Source organism: Lepidochelys kempii, chromosome 2, assembly GCF_965140285.1.
Source record: "Lepidochelys kempii isolate rLepKem1 chromosome 2, rLepKem1.hap1, whole genome shotgun sequence".
NCBI lineage: Eukaryota > Metazoa > Chordata > Testudines > Cheloniidae > Lepidochelys > Lepidochelys kempii.
The window spans coordinates 104,853,376-104,879,054 of NC_136381.1; the positions used below are offsets into that span (position 1 = coordinate 104,853,376).

A 25,679-nucleotide genomic window follows, 5' to 3' on the forward strand; every position below is an offset into this window, starting at 1 on the left:
GTTCAGTTTGCATATTGAGATGACAAACCAGGAAAGTATAAAGCAGGAACCCTTTAAACAAATTATTTTGGAAGCCTTATCAAGTTCTGTTGCACTGAATGTCAGACAGAAGACACCCATATGAGAATTTCAGAGTAACAGCCGTGTTAATCTGTATTCGCAAAAAGAAAAGGAGGACTTGTGGCACCTTAGAGACTAACCAATTTATTTGAGCATAAGCTTTCGTGAGCTACAGCTCACTTCATCGGATGCATACTATGGAAAGTGTAGAAGATCTTGTTAAACCCTGGATTTGTGCTGGTAATGGCCCACCTTTATTATCATACACATTGTAAGGAGAGTGGTCACTTTAGATAAGCTATTACCAGCAGGAAAGTGGGTTTGTGTGTGGGGGGGGGGGGGTGAGAAAACTTGGATTTGTGCTGGAAATGGCCCAACTTGATTATCATACACATTGTAAGGAGAGTGATCACTTTAGATAATCTATTACCAGCAGGAGAGTGGGGTGGGGGGAGGTATTTTTTCATGCTTTGTGTGTATAAAAAGATCATCTACACTTTCCACAGTACGCATCCGATGAAGTGAGCTGTAGCTCACGAAAGCTTATGCTCAAATAAATTGGTTAGTCTCTAAGGTGCCACAAGTACTCCTTTTCTTTTTCCATATGAGAATGTTTTTTATTCAGCAATAGGTCTTGTCACTGCTAAGGCTTATTGAGTGCTTTGGGAGCATTTTCACTCTCAGATTTTTCCTTTGGTGAATCTGAGCTCTTTCCTAACCCCTGGTCTGCAATTTTTGACCATCTTAGTAGGCATCCCTATGTTTTTTTTGTGTAATACGTGTTTCCGATCCACAATCATAATTAGAAAGTCACTTGCTCTTTCCTAAAGACTGTAAATAACCATTAAGACCTCTTCTACAAATGGCCAGAGTTGCTAAGCTCTGTGATAGAGGCCATCTTTCCCACTGCGATCTACATGACAACGTTTTGATTTCATGGACACATTAGAGGTCTCGTACTCCAAGTGATTTGAGGCGCACACATACTCCTAGAAGAATATTTTAGTTTTGCAAACTCTGGCGCTCTTAGTGTGAGTCTGGTCAGGCCCAGCTTGACAAAGCCCTGGCTAGGATGATTTAGTTGGGGTTGGCCCTGCTTTGAGCAGAGGGTTGGAGTAGATGACCTCCTGAGGTCTCTTCCAACCCTAATCGTCTAGGATTCTGTGATCCTTAAAGCCTCAGCTTGAGGAGTCATGTGACTCAAAGAATTTCAGCTTTCATCTCTAAAACAAAAGTAAATGTCTATCCCTTATGGCTGCAGAGATAAGAACTTAAAACATGAACTCAAAAGGTTCAAAAAGCAAATCACACATTTATTAGTTTTACAATTTGTTTTGTTTTTAAGCCAATTGACTGATAAATATTTAGAATGTTTAGGGCTGGCAGCATTGATATTTTCAACACAGTGCTAAAAGTTTGACAACAAAACCCAAAAAAATCAGAGTTATAGGGACCAGATGGTACAATGCAATAGAAAAACGGGATAGACAGGCTTTTACTATAGCTCACTACGGCACGTTCAAAACCAGCCCTGATCAGCAATGACCAAAAGCGGTTACTGTACAATGAGCTTTGTGAAATGAGCAGATGGTCTCTGTTAAAGCTGCTACTCAGACTGGGACCAAAATCACAAAGTCATTATCACCATTGGCATAGTTATCGGTAGCCTCAGTGCAGAAACTTTATTGGCCGTGGAGGCCAAACTACCCTTTAGCCTGTAAAGGTACTGCCATCGCAGCAGGGCTGAGGTACAATAAAAAGGAACGGGCAAGGGGAAATCTGCACTGCTGCAACGTCAAAGGGCTAGTCTACACTGGCAATGCGGAAGTGCTGCCGTGGCCGCGCTCTCCCAGCGCTCTAAAAAACCACCTCCACAAGGGGCGTAGCTGCCAGTCGGGGGGAGGGGGGGTTCCTCACACCCATGAGCGAGAAAGTTTCAGCGCTGTAAATTGCCAGTGTAGACAAGCCCTAAGAAGAGCATTTCACTGCTCCAGAGCAAGTAACCCAGAATCTTTCACAAGCATTAAATTCACAAAAATGGGGGAGGGGGGAGTTGACCGCTGAAGTTCACTGCACCATCATTTACTCTGGGCATTTCAGGCTTCTGAAGTCCTTTGGGATCGTGTCACTCACAGAGTTTTGCGACTTGGAGAAATTTGATGTGTTTTCCTAGATGTGCATCTTACTTGTTAGAGCCACACTGTACATCTTTCACGCTAATCCTTACTCTCATATATACTTGAACCATATATTCACTAGGCCACTGCTAATATTCACACTAATTCTTTCTGCTGAAAAATCTCAACACAAAAATTAAAACTAAACTCTCACACTATTACTGGGCTCCCTGTAGCCCCTTGGGACAGTTTAAAAATGCCACCCTGGTGTAAATCCAAAGTGAAGTGGAGAATTTTAGACCCTGGTTTTTTAGACAGCCACTTCATGATTTTTTAATCTTTCTTTAGAGTGTGTTTTAATTTCCTTTGTTTAAAGAAAGTAAAAATATAAGGCTAAGGTTCCTTTCACAGCTTTGCTCTGGATACTGCTATTCTCTCTGTGGTCTCGAGGAGGATGGCCACAACTGGTGGCTTCAACTTCCCTCCCAGAAATGGTCTCCATTGCTCAAGGTCCTCTACCCCTCACTGCCTTTCCTGAATTAAAGCCACTCACCCCATCAGGGACACCCCCAGCCTGAACCCAGCTGTCAGCTGCAAAGCACAAAAAAGCTATTTGGAATCACACCTCTAGCTTCCTAGTTAACTCTCTTCTCGTATCGTCTCTGGATGTGCTAAGGAACCCAGGAGACATTCTAACACCATGGCTGCCAATGTTTCTGTCAGAATAACGTGTACACTGATTTTATATATAACTACAGAGAGAGAGAGAGAGAGAGAGAGAGATTTTTTTTATAGATCTGAAGTCATACTAAAAAAAATTATTATTGGCCTTTACTAATCTGTTAGGCTAAGTACAGAATGCTGCCAAATAAATAATTTTAAAAGGCAAAAATGCTCAATTGCCATGTATTGTTTTTTCATCTCCACAATTAAAATTACAAGGTAAAGGGCCACTTGTGGGGAGCCGGCTGAGGTAAGCACTGCCCAGAGCCTGCACCCAACCCCGCAACCCAACCCCCTGCCCCAGCCTGGAGCCCCCTCCTGCACCCAAACTCCTTCCTGGAGCCTACACCCTGCACCTCAACCCCCTGCCCCAGCCCAGAACCCCCTCTGGCACCCCAAAACTCTCATCTCTGGCCCCACCTCAGAGCCAGCACCCTCAGCCAGAGCATTTACTCCCCCACCCCAGCCCAGAGTCCCCTCCCGCACCCAAACTCCCGCCTAGAGCCCACGCCCCAACTCCTTGCCCCAGCTTGGAACCTCCTCCTGCACCCCAAACACCTCATCCCCGGCTCCAGCCAGAGCCCTCACCCCCCCTGCAACCTCCGGCCCCAACACCCATCATTTCTGGCCCCACCGTGGAGTCTGCAATCACTGAATAATAATTAACTCTTCATCCCCATGAGTTACTATCCACCATTTTCTACCTGGGAACTGAGGCACACAGAGGTAAAGTGATTTATTCAAGGCCACACAGTCTATGAGAGAGCTGGAGGCAGAACCCAGCAGGGTGGATTGATTTAAATCACCAAGTGGAAAGCCTCTATTTAAATCATCTGATTTTAATCAACTTTTCTATTTGTACTTCAGTTATTTTCTAAAGAAAGGTGCATTCTCATTCATTGATATAACCATTTACAACTGAATAGTCTCTTTATACTAGTTTTGGTACATCTTTTTGCTACCTCGGAGGACATACTATACCTATATACATTTATTTAAGCAAAATTATATAGCTTAATATTTTCAGATTCTTATTAACTGTACATTTTTAGTATGTTAGAAAATGGTGACTGATGGGTGGAGTCATGAATATTCATAAGTTGATAACTGAGCCAGGCAAGTAGGGGGAAGCTATAAAACAGGTGTCTGAGACCAGGCAGGTGGGCTCAATGGATGATCTTGATGAGATACAGGATGGTGTCTCCTGGAGTCAGAGGCCAGGTCCCAAAGCCTGTGATGATCTTGCCAGTCTCTTGTACCCAGCAGCACACCCCCGAGGCCCCCACAATACAGTACATAGCCTATTGTTTATACCCATATTTATAAAGCTTGACTTCAACCATTAGATTTTTTTCCCCCCTAATTCTTTCTTTATACAGTAAGGCAGCCTTTAATCCAAAATTGTTGACAGAAGCGCATGGATTCAGCCTATTTATTTTTTATTTAAATGTTTTAAGAGATTACACAAGTTTAGGCCTTAACATATTTTGTATTAAATTCAGATTTCATTTTAAACAGGTTTATTTTTAAAAAGAAAAAAATCATTATAATTTAAACAAGTAAGAAAATTCAATTTAAATTAAAAAAAAATCTGATTTTTTATTCTCTCCCCCCCCCCAAAACCATCATTGATTTTTATCCACCCCCTAGAACCCTATATCGTGAATCCTAGTCCTAGGCTTTAATCTTAGGACATTGCATACTTCATGATTACTTATATAGCAACCAAAGCCTGATTGTCCTTTCTAGGGACAAATACGAGGACAAGGTCCCAGACCAGATGAGCAATACAAAATCTTTAAATAATAAGATTCCTTTCTTACATTTGAAGAAAACAAAGCAACATGGAATCTATGTATAATTGGTTGATTTATTTAATTGTTTTTAAAATCACTGCAATTGACAGAGAATGTGAGCTCCATGAAATGTACCATACATTCAACAAAGATGTATTTAAAGTCACTGATTTCTTAATTCTCTGAGGTGATCACTGCTACAGATAATTCCTTATATATAAAAAGTTCTGTAACTTTGCTTTTAAAGCATCTTTCAAGATGACATTCAAGAGAGTTCCTAGCCAAGTATCCCAGCTTTTCAAATGCTCTAAATGGAAAATGACTTTAGACACTAGCCCACTGGCTTCTCTTCCAGCATTTGCAGCTCTGGTATGAAAGAAACATGTTCACAGAGCATACTGTTTTTGGTAGTGACAGCAGACTGTTAAGAATCTGCAGACCAAAGAGTCCCAAAAGAAGAAAGGAAAAACCATGTTCATTTTATCTTCATTAATACCTGTTACACAAAGCCAAGAGACCTTAGCAGCCATTTAGCTATTACACCCCTGTTTCAAACAACAATAGAAAAAAAGACCATCAGGTACAAAAATCTTAGTACTACAAGTTATTAAAAAACCAAACCATTAAAACATGTGAGAAAGTGTTTGCATACAAGTAGAAATACAATCCTCATTGAAGCAGCATACACCAGAGAGGACAGTCGTTAAGTTTTTAATTAAAAAGAGAAAAGCCCAGATGTTCTTTTAACACAACCAGAACATTTGGGAAAGGGAGAGGAATAAAACATTCATAGTCTGCCATGCCACAAACATTGTCTTTGTAAGGTCACTTCAGGCATAAAAGAGCATGGTGTCAAACAAAAAGCATGGAGTCAGAGTTTGACCATAGCACTCTATGCCAGGCCCTCAGATAGAACAACTTTCCTGAGTTTTGGTTTATTTGTGTAGATTTGCCAGTGGCCCAGGTAGTCCCCCTGCAGGCACCACAGACCAGGGCAGGTCCTACCTGTTACTCTGGGATGTACCAATCTCCTCTGCATCCAGCTGCCATGGCAGCGCTCGCCACCCAGCCATCCCAAAGGAGGAACATGATCAGCTCAGAGGCTGCTCCATAAAAAACAGAGGGTGCACAAATGCAATACTGTGCTTGGATCATGCCACACCCATACAGCCAAATCCTGACCCCACTGAAGATCATGAGAATTTTGCCAATGGGGCAGGATTTGGCTCATAGAAACAGAGGACATCACCTCCAAGAAATGCATGGGGAGTCGGATCCCAAAGGTCAAGACAGCCAGGTTGGGATTTATTTTAGACTGAGAGATTAAGAATTCAGAAACAAGGAAAGCCAAAGCACAATAGTAAAGGACAATTTGGTGTCAATTATCTGAAAAGAAACATTCCTGATAGACTTTACTGCATTGTGACTATATGCTTTTGCTCTTCACAAGAATATGGCCACCTCCCGTTAAAGATGGTACATACCTAAAAGCATGGTAGAGCCAAATATAGCAGGTTAGTGAGAATACCTGATTGAAACTGAAGATGTAATATCCCAGGACTTGTTGCCTTATTTAAGATAGTGTATCTTAAATGGAATGTTCTCAGAAAACAAAATGTCTCACTGGAAATCTAGCACTGCCTTAAACACCAGTATCTGCAGGAAGGCAGCATTTATCTGACAGGAAAGACTGAGTCTCAAAGAAGAAGACAACACAGATAACTGTTTCTGGGACTCAGTAATCTCTCTCTATTCATCTCCTACAGGTCAAGCTAGGCTCACTATGGCAACTGGCTGAAGCCAAAGGGCTTGATAACTGAACATTAAAACTGTATCCACTTAGCATTTCCAGAGAAGTGCAAATTCTCAGAAAGGGCACAATGACTAATGTTGGCAAACATACAATTATATACGACTTAGATTATATAGAACATTATATGCCCCTCAGGCCTTCTCACTTTCCCTTCCAGCTACTATCTAGCTTTCTAAAAGAAAACAGCCTGGAAGAGTTTGAATAGCATAAAAACCATTATACTTCTCTTCACACCTATTCCTTTGTAACATTTGCGTGATTGGCTAACACAAGAAATACTCCAGAACACAAACTGGTGTCAGTTGGCAGTCAATAATACTAATGAGAATCTCAGTATTTAACTAACCACATTATTAGAAAGCAGACCCTGCTCTCTAGATTACTGCTTTACTTCTCCCACTCCAAACCTTAGTAACCCATTTTCATTGACACGTCTTTATTCCTGCTTTTCCCAATTTCTTAACCAGTGCCTAGAAATTTTTCACTAGCACTCCTGGCAGCGCCCGCCTACTGGCCCCATTCAGCACGGCTGCAGGCATCCCAACAACCCACCCAGAGTCTTTGTCACACACCATCAATAACCCAGTTGTGCACCCCTAATCAGACAGGGCCCCATTCTCTCCCTGAAAGCAGCTGCTTCAAAGCAAGACTACTTAGTTACGTTAGACTCCCTCTCTCCCTCCCCTTAATTCTCCCTTCATCCCACCTGGTAACTAGCTATGTCTCGTTTAGATTTGGCCATAGCATCATCCACACCATAACCTCCCTGAAACTATCCCTTACCTTGATCTATTCACTGCCACACTGATCCAGCAGTGTGAGTGTGCGCGCAAACAGTACATTTACATTTTATACTGGCTATTATTGGTTTACTTTAGATTGTTCACCATCCCTTCTCAGTCCCTTCCCCCCTGCCCACCTTCCTGATCCACTGCACCATCCTTTTTGAAACTTTGTCAGTGTCTTCATACATCACTGAAATATTTAACTCTGATATTCCAAGCTTACTTCAAATGTACACACTTTATATAAATAGGTAAAAGCTTCAGACAAAATATTCAATCATCTCTGTGGTTTATCATTTCTTTAAATAGCATTAAAAACACAAACATCCAGCCCTTGCAATTATGCACACACACACACAAATTTATAAGGCTCATAGGTATGTATGCAAGAAATAAACAGACTGTCTGCCCCCGACCCCATCCCCAGAAAAACAAATTCTATACAATGAATCTGAAACCAAACAGAAGCAAACCATTAAAAATACCAAACTTTTTATGTTTTCGAGCATTCTTCTCTCTTCTGTTTTCAACTCATCAAAATAGTATTTACAAGTGGAAGGAAAAGCTGCAGAGGCAGACTTCACAACACCATTGACCTGTAGCCATCTCCACCACGTGCTTCAGAGTGCCTTTGTACTGGCTGGGTGTGCAGCGTGCAATGCCGGCTTCTGAGGGTAGTAGCTGTAGAAGTAAACCTGTAGCAGGATGGCCATGTCCACAAAGACCTGAAGCAGGCCACATATTGAGAACTGGAAAGGAGCCTGGTTCAGGATAAAGTAAACAGTCTTGAAGGTATCACCACTGGTCCACATCAGCACCATCTTGACACTACAAAAAGGGACAAAACAAAGAGAAGAATTAAAGAGGGTATGACTTAGGAACCTCTTGGGGCTAACTGGCAGAGGGCACCGGAGATGTATAGTTTTCCTGGGACCCCCTGGGCCAGATGTATGCATATTAAGTTGACCAAAAGGTGGCATGTGAATTCTCTACCAAGAGCCCCCTGGTCATCTTAATCATTGCAAAATGTATATAGGATCATTTATTTAAGAAATTATGTATCTGTACTGAAAATTATGTTCTAAAGGTACATGAGTTAAGGCAGGTCACCAGGAGGTGATAAACATGCTCCTGTCAAGTAGGAGGGAAGAACCGCTTAGCTCTCTCCGCCTGGTCACCTGTGTACTGTCCGTTTCACAATGGAGGCTTTTTTTTTTTTTAAACTCCTGAAGGAATTCTGCACCAAAATTAAAAATTCTGGGCACAATATTCCAAAATATGCAAAATTCCACAAGTTTTATTTATCAATAAATAAATGCAGAGGCTCCAGCATAGCAGTGGGAGCACAGGCCACTGGCTTGCTGAAGGTGGGAGATCACCCTGCAGCCATCCACCCCACACTCCCCAGACACAAACTCAGCGATGAGGATGCACCCAACCCTGACACAGCACAAGGCCCGGGCACCCTGGGGCCCTGCCCTTCTGCCCCAGGCGCACCAGGGGTGGGGCAGACTCAATCAGGCAGGATCCAAGTGTGGAGGGGCTCAGTGTGGGGGAATCCAGGTGTGGGGTGAAAGGATTCTGTGTGGGGCAATCTGGGTGCAGGCAGCTCAGTGGGGAGTCTAGGTGTGGGGGGATCTGGATGCACAAAGGCTCGTTGGGGGTGATTCCAGGTGCAGGGGCAATGGGACTCTCCAGGGACTTCCAGGAGATTGGGGCTCAGCAGAGGGGTCTGAGTGTGCAGGATCTCAGCACGGGATGTCTGGGTGTGGGGAAGTGGTGCTTGGTGGGGTGGGAGTATCGGTGCAGCTAGTTGGGGGTCAGTGGTATGGGGCTCAGGGTGGTGCAGGGGATGGAGCATCAGGGTCAAGGTTTGAGTGCCGGGAACTCATTGGGGGGTGGTCTGGGTGCAGGGGTGGGGATCTGGAGGCAGGGGGTCAGTGCAAGGGGGGGCTCCAGATTCAGGGGTTCAGGTTCAGTGGGGTGGGGTTCAGGTATGGAGGGCTAGGAGGGTTCCGGATGTACCTGGTGAGGCTTGGCAAGGGTGTCTGGGTATGAGAGGTCTGGATGCATGGGGGTTGGGTGGATGGGGGAGCAGCTCCCCGTACAGTGACCCCTCCCACCACAATTGAGTTGCAATGGAGGCAGGAAGCAAGGGAGGATGCTGAGCTTCCTGCAGCTGGGGGAAGTTTCTGGGGTGGGTCTGACACAGCCCCAGACACCTCTTGCAGGGGAAGAGGAAGTCCTCTACTCTCCTGCCTCCACCTCAGTCGGGACTAGCAGCTGATCCTGGCTTAGGGTAGGAGCCACTGGCTGGGGTGTCCCCAGCCCCGTGGTGATTTACCTGTCCGCCGGTTGCTCCATGTGCTTGATGTACCTACTCCACTGTGCAGTGGTGCATGACTGCTCCTGCAGCTTCCCTTTGCTTCCCTGTCAGAAAGTCATTTTTCTGCGGGAAAGCAAAGAAATCTGCAGGGGACATGAATTTTGCGCATGTGCAGTGGCACTGAATTCCCCCAGGTGTACTTTTTGCATTACTGAGCCTGATGCTAAATCAGGAGATTGTGAATTCAACAAGAGGAAAGATGTAGGAAAAAGCAAAAACAGCAAGGAAGTTTACAAGCAAAAACAATGGATTTGGGAGATATAACTGGGAGTACTGAGTACACCTAGATCCTTCACCTAGAAGACAAAGTGTTAGCGTGTCCTCTTTTTATGAATGGAGGGTCACAGCCAGGCTGGCTGGCAAATGCTGCAAAGACTTGGGGTGAGCTAAACTTCATTAGACAGGAACATATCTTGTTAGTTAAGTCTAGACTCTAGAGTGCATGTTACGATTTTATTTTACATATAACCATTTGTTTCCAATAGTTTTACTTGCTATTTCTCAAATTTCTATTCTTTGTTAAATACATTCATACTTTTTTCACTATAAACACATCTAAGTGCTGCATCTTAAGTGGAGCTGTGATCTAAGGTGTAACTGGTAAGGGAGACACTCAGGATGATGTGTAGTTTGTAGCAATAGCCATGCTCAACTGCAGAGGGACAGCAGAGCCTCTGTAGGCTAAGAGGGGAGAGCTTGTGTTCCCCATGACAGGTGGAGTCAGGGAGCTGACATCCGGCAGGCACAGGCAAGGCTTCCTCCTGCTAAAGGCAGGTGATAGCAAGGGGCCTCACAACCCTGGGAAGTATTACAGGTGGAAAGACGTGAAACTTTTATATAGCTTTAGCTGGTTTAGCTTTACCAGACCATGACAGCATTGATCTACCTACATGAACAGTGGTCAATACCTGATGCTGCAGAGAAAGGCTACTACCAAGTCCACACAACACACTTAGTCCAATCACACAGTGCTCTAGTTAGGGGTGGATAATTGCTTTCTGACCCCCTAAAGCCTATAGTTTTGTTATCTTAGTACCTACAGACATGAATGCCAGTGGCCAAGAAGTTATCTAAATCCTTTTAAAAATCACGCTGTGATATTTGACTTGATGACATCCTATGAAAATAAATTACATAATTTTATGTGCAGCATAATCAGTGTAAGTAATATGGTGAACATCAGACGGACTTCAAATATCTTTTCACTGCAACACTTACGGCCTCCCGTGAGTGGCTCACACACACACCCTCTAGTCACTCTAAATAAACACTTAATGCGAAGAACTGATTTCTTGTACATCATACCATGCAATGTGTGCTCCAGAGTCAAAAATAGGTAGCCCAACAGTACGCACAAAGAAAACAATGAATATATCTGCAGCTGTTTATAGCAAGGTTAAAAGGCCATCAAGAGGATTTGCTCCCATGTATACCTGTGCCAATGTCCAAACTTTAATACCCATCATTCCTCCCTTTTCTACTTTCATTTTGCTGCATCTTTGGCCTTTCCCTGCTTTCCCCTCACCTCCAGTGCATTTCTGGTCCTCCCATTCAAGCTTAAGGAGAAAGTATGGGGAACAGAAATAGATTTTAAAACGTAAAATATGTAAGGTTTTTCTTGTCGTGCCCTCAACATTGACAGTCAAGGATGTGAACAATCAGTTTCTGAAAGTTGGTTATAGGCTTGATATAATTATAACTGGAGAGCTTTTTAAAGGGGCAGATAAGCAATACTAATAAAAGCTTTGCAGTTCACAGTTATATTATCATAAATATTATGCAGCCCATAGATGAAATGTCAGAATTATGACTGAGTTTTGCCAGACTTGATTGTAATTCATCAACTGTAATGGTGCACACACTGTAGAAAAGGAATAGGGCCCAATGTTCATTTCCTAAACATTCAAAGGGGAGGAGGGGAAATCAAGATAGGTCAATTTGTATTTTGGATACAAATTTATCACCCTCATATGGGCTAAATCCAGTATTCCATACTCTAATCCTTACTGTAACAGGGGCCAAGGGAGTAAGAAGATACTGACCCATCACGTAACAGGAGCATAAGCCTTTTGCAACATTTATACCCCATGTTAGGTGACTGGGATCATAAAACAAAGATGAGTAACAATTTACATATTATGACGCGACCAAGGGATTTCATGTGTGAAGCTGCAAGCTGGACATATGATTCAATAAATAATAATATATGACGAGTTCAATCTCAAATTGTATACAAACAAGAAGAAGAAAAAGATAAGGTAAGCCTAGTTCAGTCCTTCTCGTTCAGTGAAGGAAAGCACAGCCCTTCTGTGTAACAAATGCCACCAGCAGATTTTTTAAGAACAGAAACAAATCTGAACAGCTTGAATAAGTGAGACGGGAGTGCAATAAATTAGGGTACTTCATTTGCAGACAGCTGAAATGACTCCTCATGGTACTAAGCAGATGGATGTTTGCCATGCAGCTGATCGTGGACACATGATTTAACGGTGAATCTGTCATTTTACAATTTTGTTTGTCTGTTCAATAAAAGCATCCCATGCTAAACAAGTGTGTGCCTGGCCTGCCGTGTCTGGCAAAATGATATGTTAATTGTTTGGATAAATCCAGTTAAAAGATGCCCCAGAGATTTCAAGTAGGAGTCAAACCTGGGACCTCTTTCTTTGCCAGATATTCAGCAAGAAAAAACAAAGTCAAACGCACTTCAGAAAAGGGGGCTATTTAAAAATATCCCAGTCTGTTGCTACCCCAGAGTGTTTTCAGGGGAAATGTATCTCATCAGCAGTCTATAAACCCTGAGGGAGTTTGATCTCCTGGTGAGAGAACTATAGCCAAAGGCAAAAAGCTTTTGGATAAAACCAACGTAGCGCTTTCTGGGCAAAGCACATGCTGCAATGGCAATGCAGATCTAACAGTCACATGAGCCATGATGTCCAGACAAATCGGACTGTGAACTTTCATTAGGAAATATTTTATGATCTTGTTGTTTGCAATGCTGGTTAACAAATTTGGTGAGTGATCCTGCATGCCTGGCACATTTAAGAGATCCAGTGACTTCAATGGGAATTTCAGATGCTCAAGGAAAGTAGGATTGTGCCCGTGATGTTTGCCAGGACACACTCCAACACTCAGTGTTCAGAAGAACACCAAGTTATTCAGTTGCATATATACAATCAGATTGACATGAAATGAATATAGCTTAAAAGTCAACAATGTCAGACATCAGAAAATGTACATTAGTTGGGGCATAACACCAGGAGAAAATCTGCAAATTAATGCTGGGTTTCTGATTTTAAAAAATTGCTATGAAAAAAATTATAGATATATAAAAAAGCAAGCATATAATTGCGACAAACCTAATTTCACAAATAAATCTAGGCCAGAGGGCCCAGGAAATAACCAGGCCACCCTGCACATACTAGTGACCACACAAGTTCTCCCTACTCACACACCCTTATATTTACAATGTTACAGACATGCTGGTAGCACCACTTATTGGTAAGGTTGCCTAATACTTTCCACTTTAGCACTACCCCTGTTTTCAGTAGACTGTAACTTTACCAAACTGTAACCATCTGGGGTGCAATTTTCCATGCTGGGAGTCTGCCTCAGGCTGAATGTTTTTTGGAAAATTTCAGCTATAACAGTTTAGAAGTGTGAGCAACAGGAGTGATGTAGACTTTAATCATCCTGATATCTGCTGGGAGAGCAATACAGCGGTGCACAGACAATCCAGGAAGTTTTTGGAAAGCGTAGGGGACAATTTCCTGGTGCAAGTGCTAGAGGAGCCAACTGGGGGGGAGCTTTTCTTGACCTGCTGCTCACAAACCGGGAAGAATTAGTAGGGGAAGCAAAAGTGGATGGGAATCTGGGAAGCAGTGACCATGAGTTGGTTGAGTTCAGAATCCTGACACAGGGAAGAAAGGTAAGCAGCAGGATACAGACCCTGGACTTCAGGAAAGCAGACTTCGACTCCCTCAGGGAACGGATGGGTAGGATCCCCTGGGGGACTAACATGAAGGGGAAAGGAGTCCAGGAGAGCTGGCTGTATTTCAAGGAATCCCTGTTGACGTTACAGGGACAAACCATCCCGCTGTGTTGAAAGAATAGTAAGTATGGCAGGCGACCAGCTTGGCTTAACGGTGAAATCCTAGCAGATCTTAAGCATAAAAAAGAAGCTTACAAGAAGTGGAAGGTTGGACATATGACCAGGGAAGAGTATAAAAATATTGCTCGGCATGTAGGAATGAAATTAGGAGGGCCAAATTGCACCTGGAGCTGCAGCTAGCGAGAGATGTTAAGAGTAACAAGAAGGGTTTCTTCAGGTATGTTGGCAACAAGAAGAAAGCCAAGGAAAATGTGGGCCCCTTAATGAATGAGGGAGGCAACCTAGTGACGGAGGATGTGGAAAAAGCTAATGTACTCAATGCCTTTTTTGCCTCTGTCTTCACGAACAAGGTCAGCTCCCAGACTGCTGTGCTGGGCATCACAACATGGGGAATAGATGGCCAGCCCTCTGTGGAGAAAGAGGTGGTTAGGGACTATTTAGAAAAACTGGACGTGCACAAGTCCATGGAGCCGGATGAGTTGCATCCGAGAGTGCTAAAGGAACTGGCGGCTGTGATTGCAGAGCCATTGGCCATTATCTTTGAAAACTCGTGGCGAACGGGGGAAGTCCTGGATGACTGGAAAAAGGCTAATGTAGTGCCAATCTTTAAAAAAGGGAAGAAGGAGGATCCTGGGAACTACAGGCCAGTAAGCCTCACTTCAGTCCCTGGAAAAATCATGGAGCAGGTCCTCAAAGAATCAATCCTGAAGCACTTACATGAGAGGAAAGTGATCAGGAACAGTTAGCAAGGATTCACCAAGGGAAGGTCATGCCTGACTAATCTAATCGCCTTCTATGATGAGATTACTGGTTCTGTGGATGAACGGAAAGCAGTGGATGTATTGTATCTTGACTTTAGCAAAGCTTTTGACACGGTCTCCCACAGTATTCTTGTCAGCAAGTTAAGGAAGTATGGGCTGGATGAATGCACTATAAGGTGGGTAGAAAGCTGGCTAGATTGTCGGGCTCAACAGGTAGTGATCAATCGCTCCATGTCTAGTTGGCAGCCGGTGTCAAGTGGAGTGCCCCAGGGGTCGGTCCTGGGGCCGGTTTTGTTCAATATCTTCATAAATGATCTGGAGGATGGTGTGGATTGCACTCTCAGCAAATTTGCGGATGATACTAAACTGGGAGGAGTGGTAGATACGCTGGAGGGCAGGAATAGGATACAGAGGGACCTAGACAAATTGGAGGATTGGGCCAAAAGAAATCTGATGAGGTTCAATAAGGATAAGTGCAGGGTCCTGCACTTAGGACGGAAGAACCCAATGCACAGCTACAGACTAGGGACCGAATGGCTAGGCAGCAGTTCTGCGGAAAAGGACCTGGGGTGACAGTGGACAAGAAGCTGGATATGAGCCAGCAGTGTGCCCTTGTTGCCAAGAAGGCCAATGGCATTTTGGGATGTATAAGTAGGGGCATAGCGAGCAGATCGAGGGACGTGATCGTCCCCCTCTATTCGACATCGGTGAGGCCTCATCTGGAGTACTGTGTCCAGTTTTGGGCCCCACACTACAAGAAGGATGTGGATAAATTAGAGAGAGTCCAGCGAAGGGCAACAAAAATGTTTAGGGGTCTGGAACACATGACTTATGAGGAGAGGCTGAGGGAACTGGGATTGTTTAGTCTGCAGAAGAGAAGAATGAGGGGGGATTTGATAGCTGCTTTCAACTACCTGAGAGGTGGTTCCAGAGAGGATGGTTCTAGACTATTCTCAGTGGTGGGAGAGGACAGGACAAGGAGTAATGGTCTCAAGTTGCAGTGGGGGAGGTTTAGGTTGGATATTAGGAAAAACTTTTTCACTAGGAGGGTGGTGAAACACTGGAATGCGTTGCCTAGGGAGGTGGCGGAATCTCCTTCCTTAGAAGTTTTTAAGGTCAGGCTTGACAAAGCCCTGTATGGGATGATTTAATTGGGTATGGGTCCTGCTTTTGAGCAGGGGGTTGGACTAGATGACCTCCTGAGGTCCCTTCCAACCCTGATATTCTATGATTCTATGATTTAGCCATTTCTGAGAACAAGGTTAGATGCAAATACATTGTTTTGCCCAATTGCCCATGTAGGTGGGAGGAAGACCTAGGTCATATGAAGAGCTGGGGGCAGGCGAAGGGACACTGGAACTAGCTGGCAAGGAGACTGGGAGTAGGAATCAATGTGGGGGGAGATGGAAGGGAACAGAAGGAGGAAATAAAATCTGACAAGGAGCTGAGGTGTGGCTGGGCAGAGAGACTGGGACAAGGGACCAGGGAGGGGAAGACTGAGATTGGATGAGGAGTTTGAGGAGGGAGACTAGAACTGGGAGCCAGTGAGAAGTGGGGAGAGAACAGACAGATCAGATGAGGAGCCAGAGGGGACTAGGAGTTGGGAGGGGAGTGTCTGGGAGTTGGGGGGGAAGGAGGAGATTGGGACTCAGTACATCCAGAGGGAGAGATTAAGACTAGTTGGGCAAGGAAATTGGGACTGGAATGAGAAGCCTGAGGAGTGGAGACCAAGACCATGGGACTGGATAGGCAAGGAGCCAGGATGAGAAAGAGAGAGGATGAGGATAAGGACAGGTTGGAGGGGATGGGGAAGAAGGAGTCATATTTGGAGGGAATGGGCAGAAGAGTCTGACTGCTAGAGCACACTCTGGAAAGGAACCCAAGATTCCTGAGTGTCTCTTACCCTGATGTCAGCAAATATCTGTGAAAAAAGCATCTCTCTCATCCCCCTTTAGTACTGGTCCACATGGAGGACAACAACCTACTGCTGCTATCAGTTATGCTGTTACCTCAAGTGGAAGAGATCCATGCAATGGATCGAAGGGTTCCAACCATGCCGATGACCATGTGGGCGTCAATATGATGCCACTTGGAGTTTCTGTTTTTTCCTGTGGAAAACAGCATGTGATCACGCAAGTCAAGACTGTATCATAATGCACAGGCACAAGGGGGCTGAATTAAGGTTGCACGCAGAGTCCTCTGCCCCCGCCAGGGGCCGCAGGGACATGGTGCCGGCCACTTTCAGGGGCGGGGCGGGGCCAGGAGCGGAAGGGAGCCTGCCCTGGCCCCGGGGCAGGCCGCTGCCACCCCAGAGCCGCTCCAGGTAAACGGCGCCAAGCCAGAGCCTGAACCCCTCCTGCACCCCACCCCCCAACTCCCTGCCCTGAGCTCCCTGCCTGCACCCCAACCCCCTGCCACACCCTGCACCCCCCTTACACCCCAACCCCCTGCCCTGAGACCCCTGCTACAGCCCTCCTGCACCCCAACCCCTCCCTGCACCTCTTGCACTCCACACCCCTCCCTGCACCACTGCTCTGAGCCCCTTCCCACACTGTGCACCCCCTCCTGCACCCCAACCTGCTTCCCTGATCCCTCTCGTACATGCCGCACCCCTCCTCTGCCCCAACCCCTTGACCTGAGCCCCTTCCTGCACACCTCACCCCCTCCCAACACCCCGCACTCCCTCCCACACCCCCAACCCCTTGCCCCAGCCCTACATTCATGGCCCAGCATGCAATTTCCCCACCGAAAAAGTTTGCCCACCCCTGCATTAGACAATATCTCTTTCCACAGGCACTGCCAAATACTAATTTTTAATATGCTAACATAAAATAAATCCCTGAAACACTGCAGTTCTGCTGTTCAGTGACAGCACATTTCATATAGATTGTTGTACAACTTACTTTGCGAAAAAAATTGTATGCTTGTTCGTTGTAGTATTGTGTGCGCTAATACTGCAATTTGAAGTCATATGAATTACAGAAACTAGAGTTGGAAAATATCTATTGGCTCACCTTGTCTATACCCCGCCAATAAAGAACTGTTCTGTAGAAAGCTTTTCTTCCCCCGAATAGTTTTAAGTGTCCTAAAGGGAAACCTTTCCACTGCTTCACTTGAGAAGCTATTCCACAGTCTCACCCAGTGGTTCTCAACCTATTTACCCTTCTGGGCTGCATATGCAGCTCTCTCTGTGTTATGTGGGCCACATCCACACTATATATATATATATACACACACACACACACACACACACACACTACCTGTATGGCCCTGAGGATGTCACATGGGCCTCAGCTGTGTGCTGATTGGGCCGCAAGCAGCCCACGGGTTGAGAACCACTCACTATTTGGAAATTTTCTCTAATATTTGGGCTCAGCACTCCTTATTCAGACATCACTCCCACAGAACTTAACCTTCGCCCTTTCTTCACTCCATCTATCCATAGCCTGACCGCATGTTCTTGCATGATTCTCCCTTTCTAGTACACCGTTCTGCTTTTACCCTCAATTCTTTGAGCATTCTCTTGTTCGTTACACCTTTCTTCCTCTGCCTTCCAAAAGAAACAAGAACTTCTAAAAAAAGTTAAGGCACAAAACCCCGTTCCCTCTCTCTGCCCCCAAATCATTATTAGCCTCAAAATTTGATGCAACAACACATCAAACTAGCTGTCACTTACAAAGCAGCACATAGGCAGAACCACAGTCTGCAGAACTTTGGTTGGTACTTGGCACAAACCTACACAAAAGGAAAGATGTAACAGTCCTTGTTTTTATTTGTTCCATGGATTTTCTCATAACAGTGTTAAATTACCTACATATGCAGAGTGTTAGCACACAAAACCAAAAATATCCTACAGCTGGAGGATGTGAAGAGATCAGACATTAGACAATGACTTCCGTTGTGAAATTCCACAGTGATTTGACCACACATGCCAGCACACTTCAATAAAAATAGCAGCTACGTCTTGCCGGACTGTAATTACAACCGTGGTATAGCTATGAGCGTAGTGCTAATTTTATTCAGTGGCCAGCCAAGGGACCCAGAGTCCTAAAGTTCATTTCCAATAACTGGAAGATGGATATAATTTATCAAACTTTAGCCACTTAAAATGTTATTCGCTGCCCTCTCAAACCAGTGGAAACTATGGAAATCAACAACATTTCTGTGACTTTCAACTTTCTCATCAATTTTTGTGAGAGTTAGGCTATGTCTACACTAGCACTTTTGTCGGTCAGAGGTGTGACTGACATAAGTTTCACCAACAAAAGCGATATTGTCCATTTAGCTTATACCAGTTCAGCAAGCAAAATAAGTTATACTGGCAAAAACACACTGAGGCTGGTATAACCATGTTTACACTAGGTCTTTGTAGGTACAGAAATATCAGGCCTGGTGTACCCTACAAAGTTTTGTTGGCAAAATTTGCCTTTTGTTAACACAGCTTTGCATGTGTCCACACCCAAATCTAATTCTTGCCAGCAAAACCCAGACTTTCTGTTGCTAAAATAAAACCTCCCCAAACAACAGAAGTCCGCTGATGACATACTTCCACTGGCAAAATGCCAGCGTGGACACTGCATTAGTCCCTTCTGACATATATAGAAATTGAGGGTCTGGAAGTTTTAAGTGACTAGCCCAACATCATGCAGAAAGTCTGTGGTTACGCACAGACTAAAATGCCAGATTTTCTGAATGAGTCCTGTACTGTGACCACAGGATCACCCTAGGATCAGCTACAGAACTAGTTTGCAAATCTTGAACAATTTGAGGAAACATTTTAAGATCAATAGTTAGCAAAAGTTGTGCTATATAATTAATAGCTTATATTTGCACATTTAAGGTGAAATTCTGACTCTGTTGGTGACACTGGCAGTTTTGCCATCAACTTTAATATGGCCAGGATTTCACTCTTAGGGAAGAAGAAAAGGAGTACTTGTGGCACCTTAGAGACTAACAAATTTATTTGAGCATAAGCTTTTGTGAGCTACAGATCACTTCACCTCTCCAACACATCATCAAGGATCTACAAACTATCCTGAAGGACGACCCATCGCTCTCACAGATCTTGGGAGACAGGCCAGTCCTTGCCTACAGACAGCCCCCCAATCTGAAGCAAATACTCACCAGCAACCACAAACCACACAACAGTACCACTAACCCAGGAACCTATCCTTGCAACAAAGCCCGTTGCCAACTGTGTCCACATATCTATTCAGGGGACACCATCATAGGGCCTAATCACATCAGCCACACTATCAGAGGCTCGTTCACCTGCACATCTACCAATGTGATATATGCCATCATGTGCCAGCAATGCCCCTCTGCCATGTACATTGGTCAAACTGGACAGTCTCTTCGTAAAAGAATAAATGGACACAAATCAGATGTCAAGAATTATAACATTCAAAAACCAGTCAGAGAACACTTCAATCTCTTTGGTCACTCGATTATAGACCTAAAAGTGACAATTCTTCAACAAAAGAACTTCAAACACAGATTCCAACGAGAGACTGCTGAATTGAAATTAATTTGCAAACTGGATACAATTAACTTAGGCTTGAATAAAGACTGGGAGTGGATGGGTCATTACACAAAGTAAAACTATTTCCCCATGTTTATTCCCCCCCCCCCGCCCCCCCCAGTTCCTCAGATGTTCTTGTCAACTGTTGGAAACGGCCCACCTTGATTATCACTACAAAAGGTTCCCCCCCCCCCCCCCCCGCTGCTCTCCTGCTGGTAATAGCTCACCTTACCTGATCACTCTCATTACAGTGTGTATGGCAACACCCATTGTTTCATGTTCTCTGTGTATATAAATCTTCCCACTGTATTTTCCACTGAATGCATCCGATGAAGTGAGCTGTAGTTCACGAAAGCTGATGCTCAAATAAATTTGTTAGTCTCTAAGATGCCACAAGTCCTCCTTTTCTTTTTGTGGATACAGACTAACATGTTCAGCTAATATTTTCAGGCTCTGCAAAGCAGCTCTTCTACATCAGGTCTCCTTACAGAAATGTCAAGTGTGCACACTACTGGCGTTTCTGCCAGAGAGACTGACCTGACTTTAACATGGAAGCAAAGGCGGGAGACCATGAAATCTAAATGCTATGCTATTTTTAAAAGTGCAAGAAACAAAAAATACGTGAACAGAGCGTTTATCCCCAACTGAAGATCACGCATTTTAAAAAGGGTCAGTACTGATGCACCACCATCAAGAGCCACATTTCCAAAGGCCAGTGTCTAAATTTTGCCACCTGGAAGTCAAGTTTGCACACATCAACACAGGCTATTTGTGTGAGCAAATAGCTAGAGCATTTTTGCAGGCCCAGCAGTGTATATAGTGCACAACCAGCTGAGAATCTAAGTTTGACACTCCCTGCCTAGGTGCCAAGCCTCTAGAGTGCCTTATGTCATTTAGCAGCAATTTGTCTGACACTGGAGTGGCACAATTTCCAGAGGGAGCCATATGTACAGCCCTTGACAGAAGAACATTGAACAGGAACTTGAGGGAGGAGAAAGATCAAGAGCTTATTTTGGAACTTCAGCGTTAAGCTGAAACTAGATCCATGAGTAATGGATAGCATAGTGTGTGCGGTTTTGAAGATCCAGCTATTTGAAAACCCCAGCAACTTTCAGGAACAACAGGGTTTATTGAGAAAGATGCTCCAGAATGAATGCTGCATTCCACTTGTTCAGCAAAAAAATTCAGAGAGGTGCACTCCAAGGTAGTTGTGTGAGGTGTTTATTTTATATTTCTTTTATGCAGCCACAAAACACAAAAGAAAAAAAAAAGAGAAAATAATTATGAAAAAGGACTTAAGCAAGAAGATTACAGCTACTCAAATACACACACACACTTTTCCATGATTTCCAAGTGAGCGTCTTTATTATTAATTATTATTACTACTGCTACCGCCACCATTGGCGGTGGGCTCTTGCAAAGGGGTTCAGCACCATCCGATCATGTACTGATTCAGGGTAAAATTTCCCTTGGAAAAAACACAGATTCAGGTTTGCGAAGTCATGATAAATTTGCTGAATTGTTTTGGTCAAAAAACCTAAAAAAAAAAAAAATCCTCCCTCCAAAGAAATCAAAATATTTTATTTCAACATTTACTTCAATTTTGTTGTTGTTTTTTAAATGAAAAAAATTAAAAGCTCAAAAACAAAATGCTTTGTTCCACCATAGATAAATAAATAAATAAACCAACTAAAGACTTTTCAGTTCGCCAGAAGTTTTTCTTGATTTGTCAGTTCAGCCAGTAAACTGAAAAATCAATTATTCACACAGCTCTGTGGTGTACATATAAAAACACACATTGGGTAACCATCCTACAGCGCACTGTTCATATAACAAAATGTCCCAGATTGAATTAGTTTTGCTCACACAGTATATAGAACACTCCTACATAATATTAATTTTTAAATACAGGTATCTTATTTTTTTAAACGTGCTCTTAAGTGATTGCCCCATTTTATAAAAGACAGGTATTACAGCCTGTGGAGATGAAGGATCTTTGACACAGTATGTTGCAAAGGTTCCTTTAGAAGCTGTAATAATTAATAGATACTATTTTGTAGAGCAACTTGAAATCATTGATTGAAAGTGGAACCAATGAGCCTCAACACCCCAGTGAAGTAGATCAACATTAAACCCATTTCACAAGTAGGTAAACTAAGGTACAGAGTGGCTATTTATCCAAGGGCCACACAGGGAGTCAGTGACAGCTCCAGGAACAGAATTCTTTCTTGTAGTGATTAAAGCATAAATGGCTGTGACTTGTCCAGATAGCCTCTTGCACTCTACCCAGTGAAGTGCACTGCAGAGAGGTACATTTGCAACTATTAATAATTTGTCCACTTTTTATGGGGCTAAATAATGCAGAAGAAACACCCAAATCCAATAACATTCTAATTATTTGAGTCTGCAATCCTATCTAACTTGAAGCATAAGCCATTTAAAGATTTTAATAAAAAAGAAACCTGCTCTTGAGCCCAAGCTTTGTATCCCCAGGCTCAAACACATTATTACTTTGATTTTTAACAATTCCCCTTCCCCCCTAAAAAAAAATAAATAGGGATTTATAGTAGGAAATTTTGTTAGGCCCATCAGCCAATTAAAGTGAGGTCATTTTAATACATGTGTGCCTTCATTTTACTATGCTAACCCAACGAACAGTCTGCCCACGCTTTTAATATTGTAATGATTTAAAGCTGCAATTGCTGCGGAGGTCAATATATACAAAGTACAGCTTGATCTCTAGGTCTAGTTTTAATATTTCCTACGCTGTCTTGGACCAGTGGTCTTAAGTAGCTCCATAAAAAAGCTGGTCTCTCATGGAGCAAAATCTAAGAATATTATTATAGTCATTTACTCTTCATGCATCAATCACATCCTTCAGCTAAATGTTTTTGTACATTTTAAGAAAACATTGGAGAAATACAATTCCCAACCACAACAGCGTGTAGAACAGGAGTGAACACACAGGGGCCATGTTTAAGACTCCTTTCCCATCACCTAGCAATCTGGAAATAAGATTAGATTTTTACCTGAAATGAGATTCACCTTCTTCTTGAAACCTTTGTGATTACATTGGAATAATAAATACAACTGCACTTACCACTTAGCAGAAAACACTTGCAAACTGGCAGTAAAGAGGACATAAACCAGGACCAAAAAAAAGGTCTTTATGCACAACAGATTTCAAGTGTTTAAGAATTGAACTCAGTACCTTAAAAAAACACAAACAAAACCGCTATAGCAGCAGCAACGCACAGCAAGATTATACCCTTTCCTGGGGTACAACCCAAAGTTCCCAATTTTAAATAGAAATCAGAAGATATTGTTTTGTCACAAGATACCAAGCCAGAGAATGATTAGTAAGCAAATTATTGTTCCTGAATGTTCATTTGCATTATAGTAGCATCCAAACGGCCCAATCAGTGCTGGGCTCTCCACAAAACTAGAAAAAGGAGTCCCTGCTGTAGATATAACAATAAAAAGATTATATACACTCGCACACACCCCCTTCTACCCCGATATAATGCGGTCCTCGGGAGACAAAAAAACTCACCGTGTTATAGGTGAGACCGTGTTATATCGAACTTGCTTTGCCCCCCCCCCCCCCGCCCCTCATTCCTTGTTCCCTGACTGCCCCCTCCAGAGACCCCCAGGACCCCACCCCCTACCCAACCCCCCTGGCTCCCTGTCCCCTGACTGCCCCGACGCCTATCCAAACCCTCCACCCCCGACAGACACTCACCGGCAGCGGCAGCGTGGGAAGCGGAGCAACACGGCCCCAGTCCGCTCCACTCCGCCAGCTCCCAGCTGCGGCGCTCCGCTTCCCGCTGCCAGTGAGTGCGGGGAGCGTGGGGAAAGGACGCCCCCCGTACTCACCAGGGTGGACCGGCAGCCCCCCCTTCCCCTAAGTTCCCTGTGCAGCAGCTGCAGAGCAGCTATCAATTGCCTGCAGTTCAGCTGTCCCTCCCCCCACTGCCATGTGCTGCTCCTGCCCTGCCTTGGAGTGGCTCCCGGAGCCTCCTGCTTGCTGTGCGGGGTTGGGGAAGACAGGGGGGCTAATGTCAGGGTGTCCCCCTCCCCCCTGCTCTGGCACCCCGCTTACCCCATCTCCATAAAGCAGGGACACACACGACAGGGCTCAGGATGGAGGGAGCTTCCTGGCAGCAGCAGCCCTCTCAGCTTGCTGATTAACTTAAAAAGGCAGTGTACTTAAGAGTGGGGTCAGCGTACTTAAAGGGGAAATGCGCATCTCTCTCTCACACACACACGGTGTGTGTCTCTGTCTCTCTCTGCCATGCTGTCTCCCCTCCCTCCATTCGTGCTGCCTTGTAGAGTGTGAGGCTGCATTAACAACGAGTTAACCTTTGAGGGCTCAGCCAATTGCTAGTTCATCATTTAGTAGTAAGACATTCCCTGGGAAATATCCCACCCTCTGACTTCACCACCTCAACAATCATCATCGCTGTGTACCAGTATTAAATTGTTTGTTTAAAACTTATACTGTGTGTCACACACACACACCCACCCACAAATGTTAAGTGAGGAGTTACTGTATATATAAAACTATCAAAGCAAAATGCTAATAACCTCTCCATGTAGTAACCCAATATGTATCTGAAAGTTCAGCATTAGCAGCCATAGTAACTGGAGATAGGTAAGACCTGCTAGGCTGTAGAACATCCTCCTACTAATGCACAGTTGCTCCCTACAGTCTATTTTTAGGGGTTTATCCAGTCTAGGATAAGTGTCCGAAGGGATGGGGCTTCCACCACTACCCTTAAAAGTCTACTCCATAATGTAGTAGATCTATCTCAGGAAGTTTTTCTTGACAATTAGCTTATATTCCCCCTTTACTTAAACAATGTATTTCATACCTTACTCCAAGTTATAACCCCTACCACCATGCTAAACAGTTCCTCTCCAGTCCTGCCTTTCACACCCTTCAGATATGTGTAGACTTATGACACCCCTCTCCCAAGCTGTCACTGAGCTAAGCATTTTTTTTCCACCTTTTGTCAGTAAGTCAGTCCCTCCAGCGTCTTCATCATTTTTGTTGCTCTTTCCTGAATTCCTTTACAGTTTGTCTACGTCTTTAATTAATCTACTAACTGCTGTTACCACTAACCACCCAATGACTTTTCACATTGTGCGTCTTCTTCACCCACAGAATATCATCCTTGTATTTTCATCACCACATATCAATTTTCATTTTTCAAAATTTAAATTTCATTTTTATTTCTTTCCCATATTTCTAGCCTCTCTTGGTCTCTCTGAGGTGTAAAAAGAAAAGGAGTACTTGTGGCACCTTAGAGACTAACCAATTTATTTGAGCATGAGCTTTCGTGAGCTACAGCTCACTTCATCAGATGCATACCGTGGAAACTGCAGCAGACATTATATACACACAGAGATCATGAAACAATACCTCCTCCCACCCCATTGTCCTGCTGGTAATAGCTTATCTAAAGTGATCATCAAGTTGGGCCATTTCCAGCACAAATCCAGGTTTTCTCACCCTCCACCCCCCCACACACACAAACTCACTCTCCTGCTGGTAATAGCCCATCCAAAGTGGCAACTCTCTTCACAATGAGGTGTGGGGCACAATT

General features: G+C 44.0%; 1 protein-coding gene across 4 annotated transcripts in view; it reads right to left on the reverse strand.

The window, feature by feature from the left end:
* Nucleotides 1-4,752: 4,752 nt before the first annotated feature.
* SLC66A2 (solute carrier family 66 member 2) overlaps nucleotides 4,753-25,679 on the reverse strand; it is a 110,045-nt gene continuing 89,118 nt past the window's right edge. For 2 of the 4 annotated variants that reach the window (XM_073331843.2, XM_073331842.2), the window contains one exon: nucleotides 4,753-8,122. In XM_073331843.2, coding sequence (XP_073187944.2) covers nucleotides 7,915-8,122 — 208 coding nt within the window. In that variant the 3' untranslated portion in view covers nucleotides 4,753-7,914. The remainder of the gene's footprint in view (nucleotides 8,123-25,679) is intronic. The other 2 variants (XM_073331846.2, XM_073331844.2) reach the window with 1 other exon arrangement.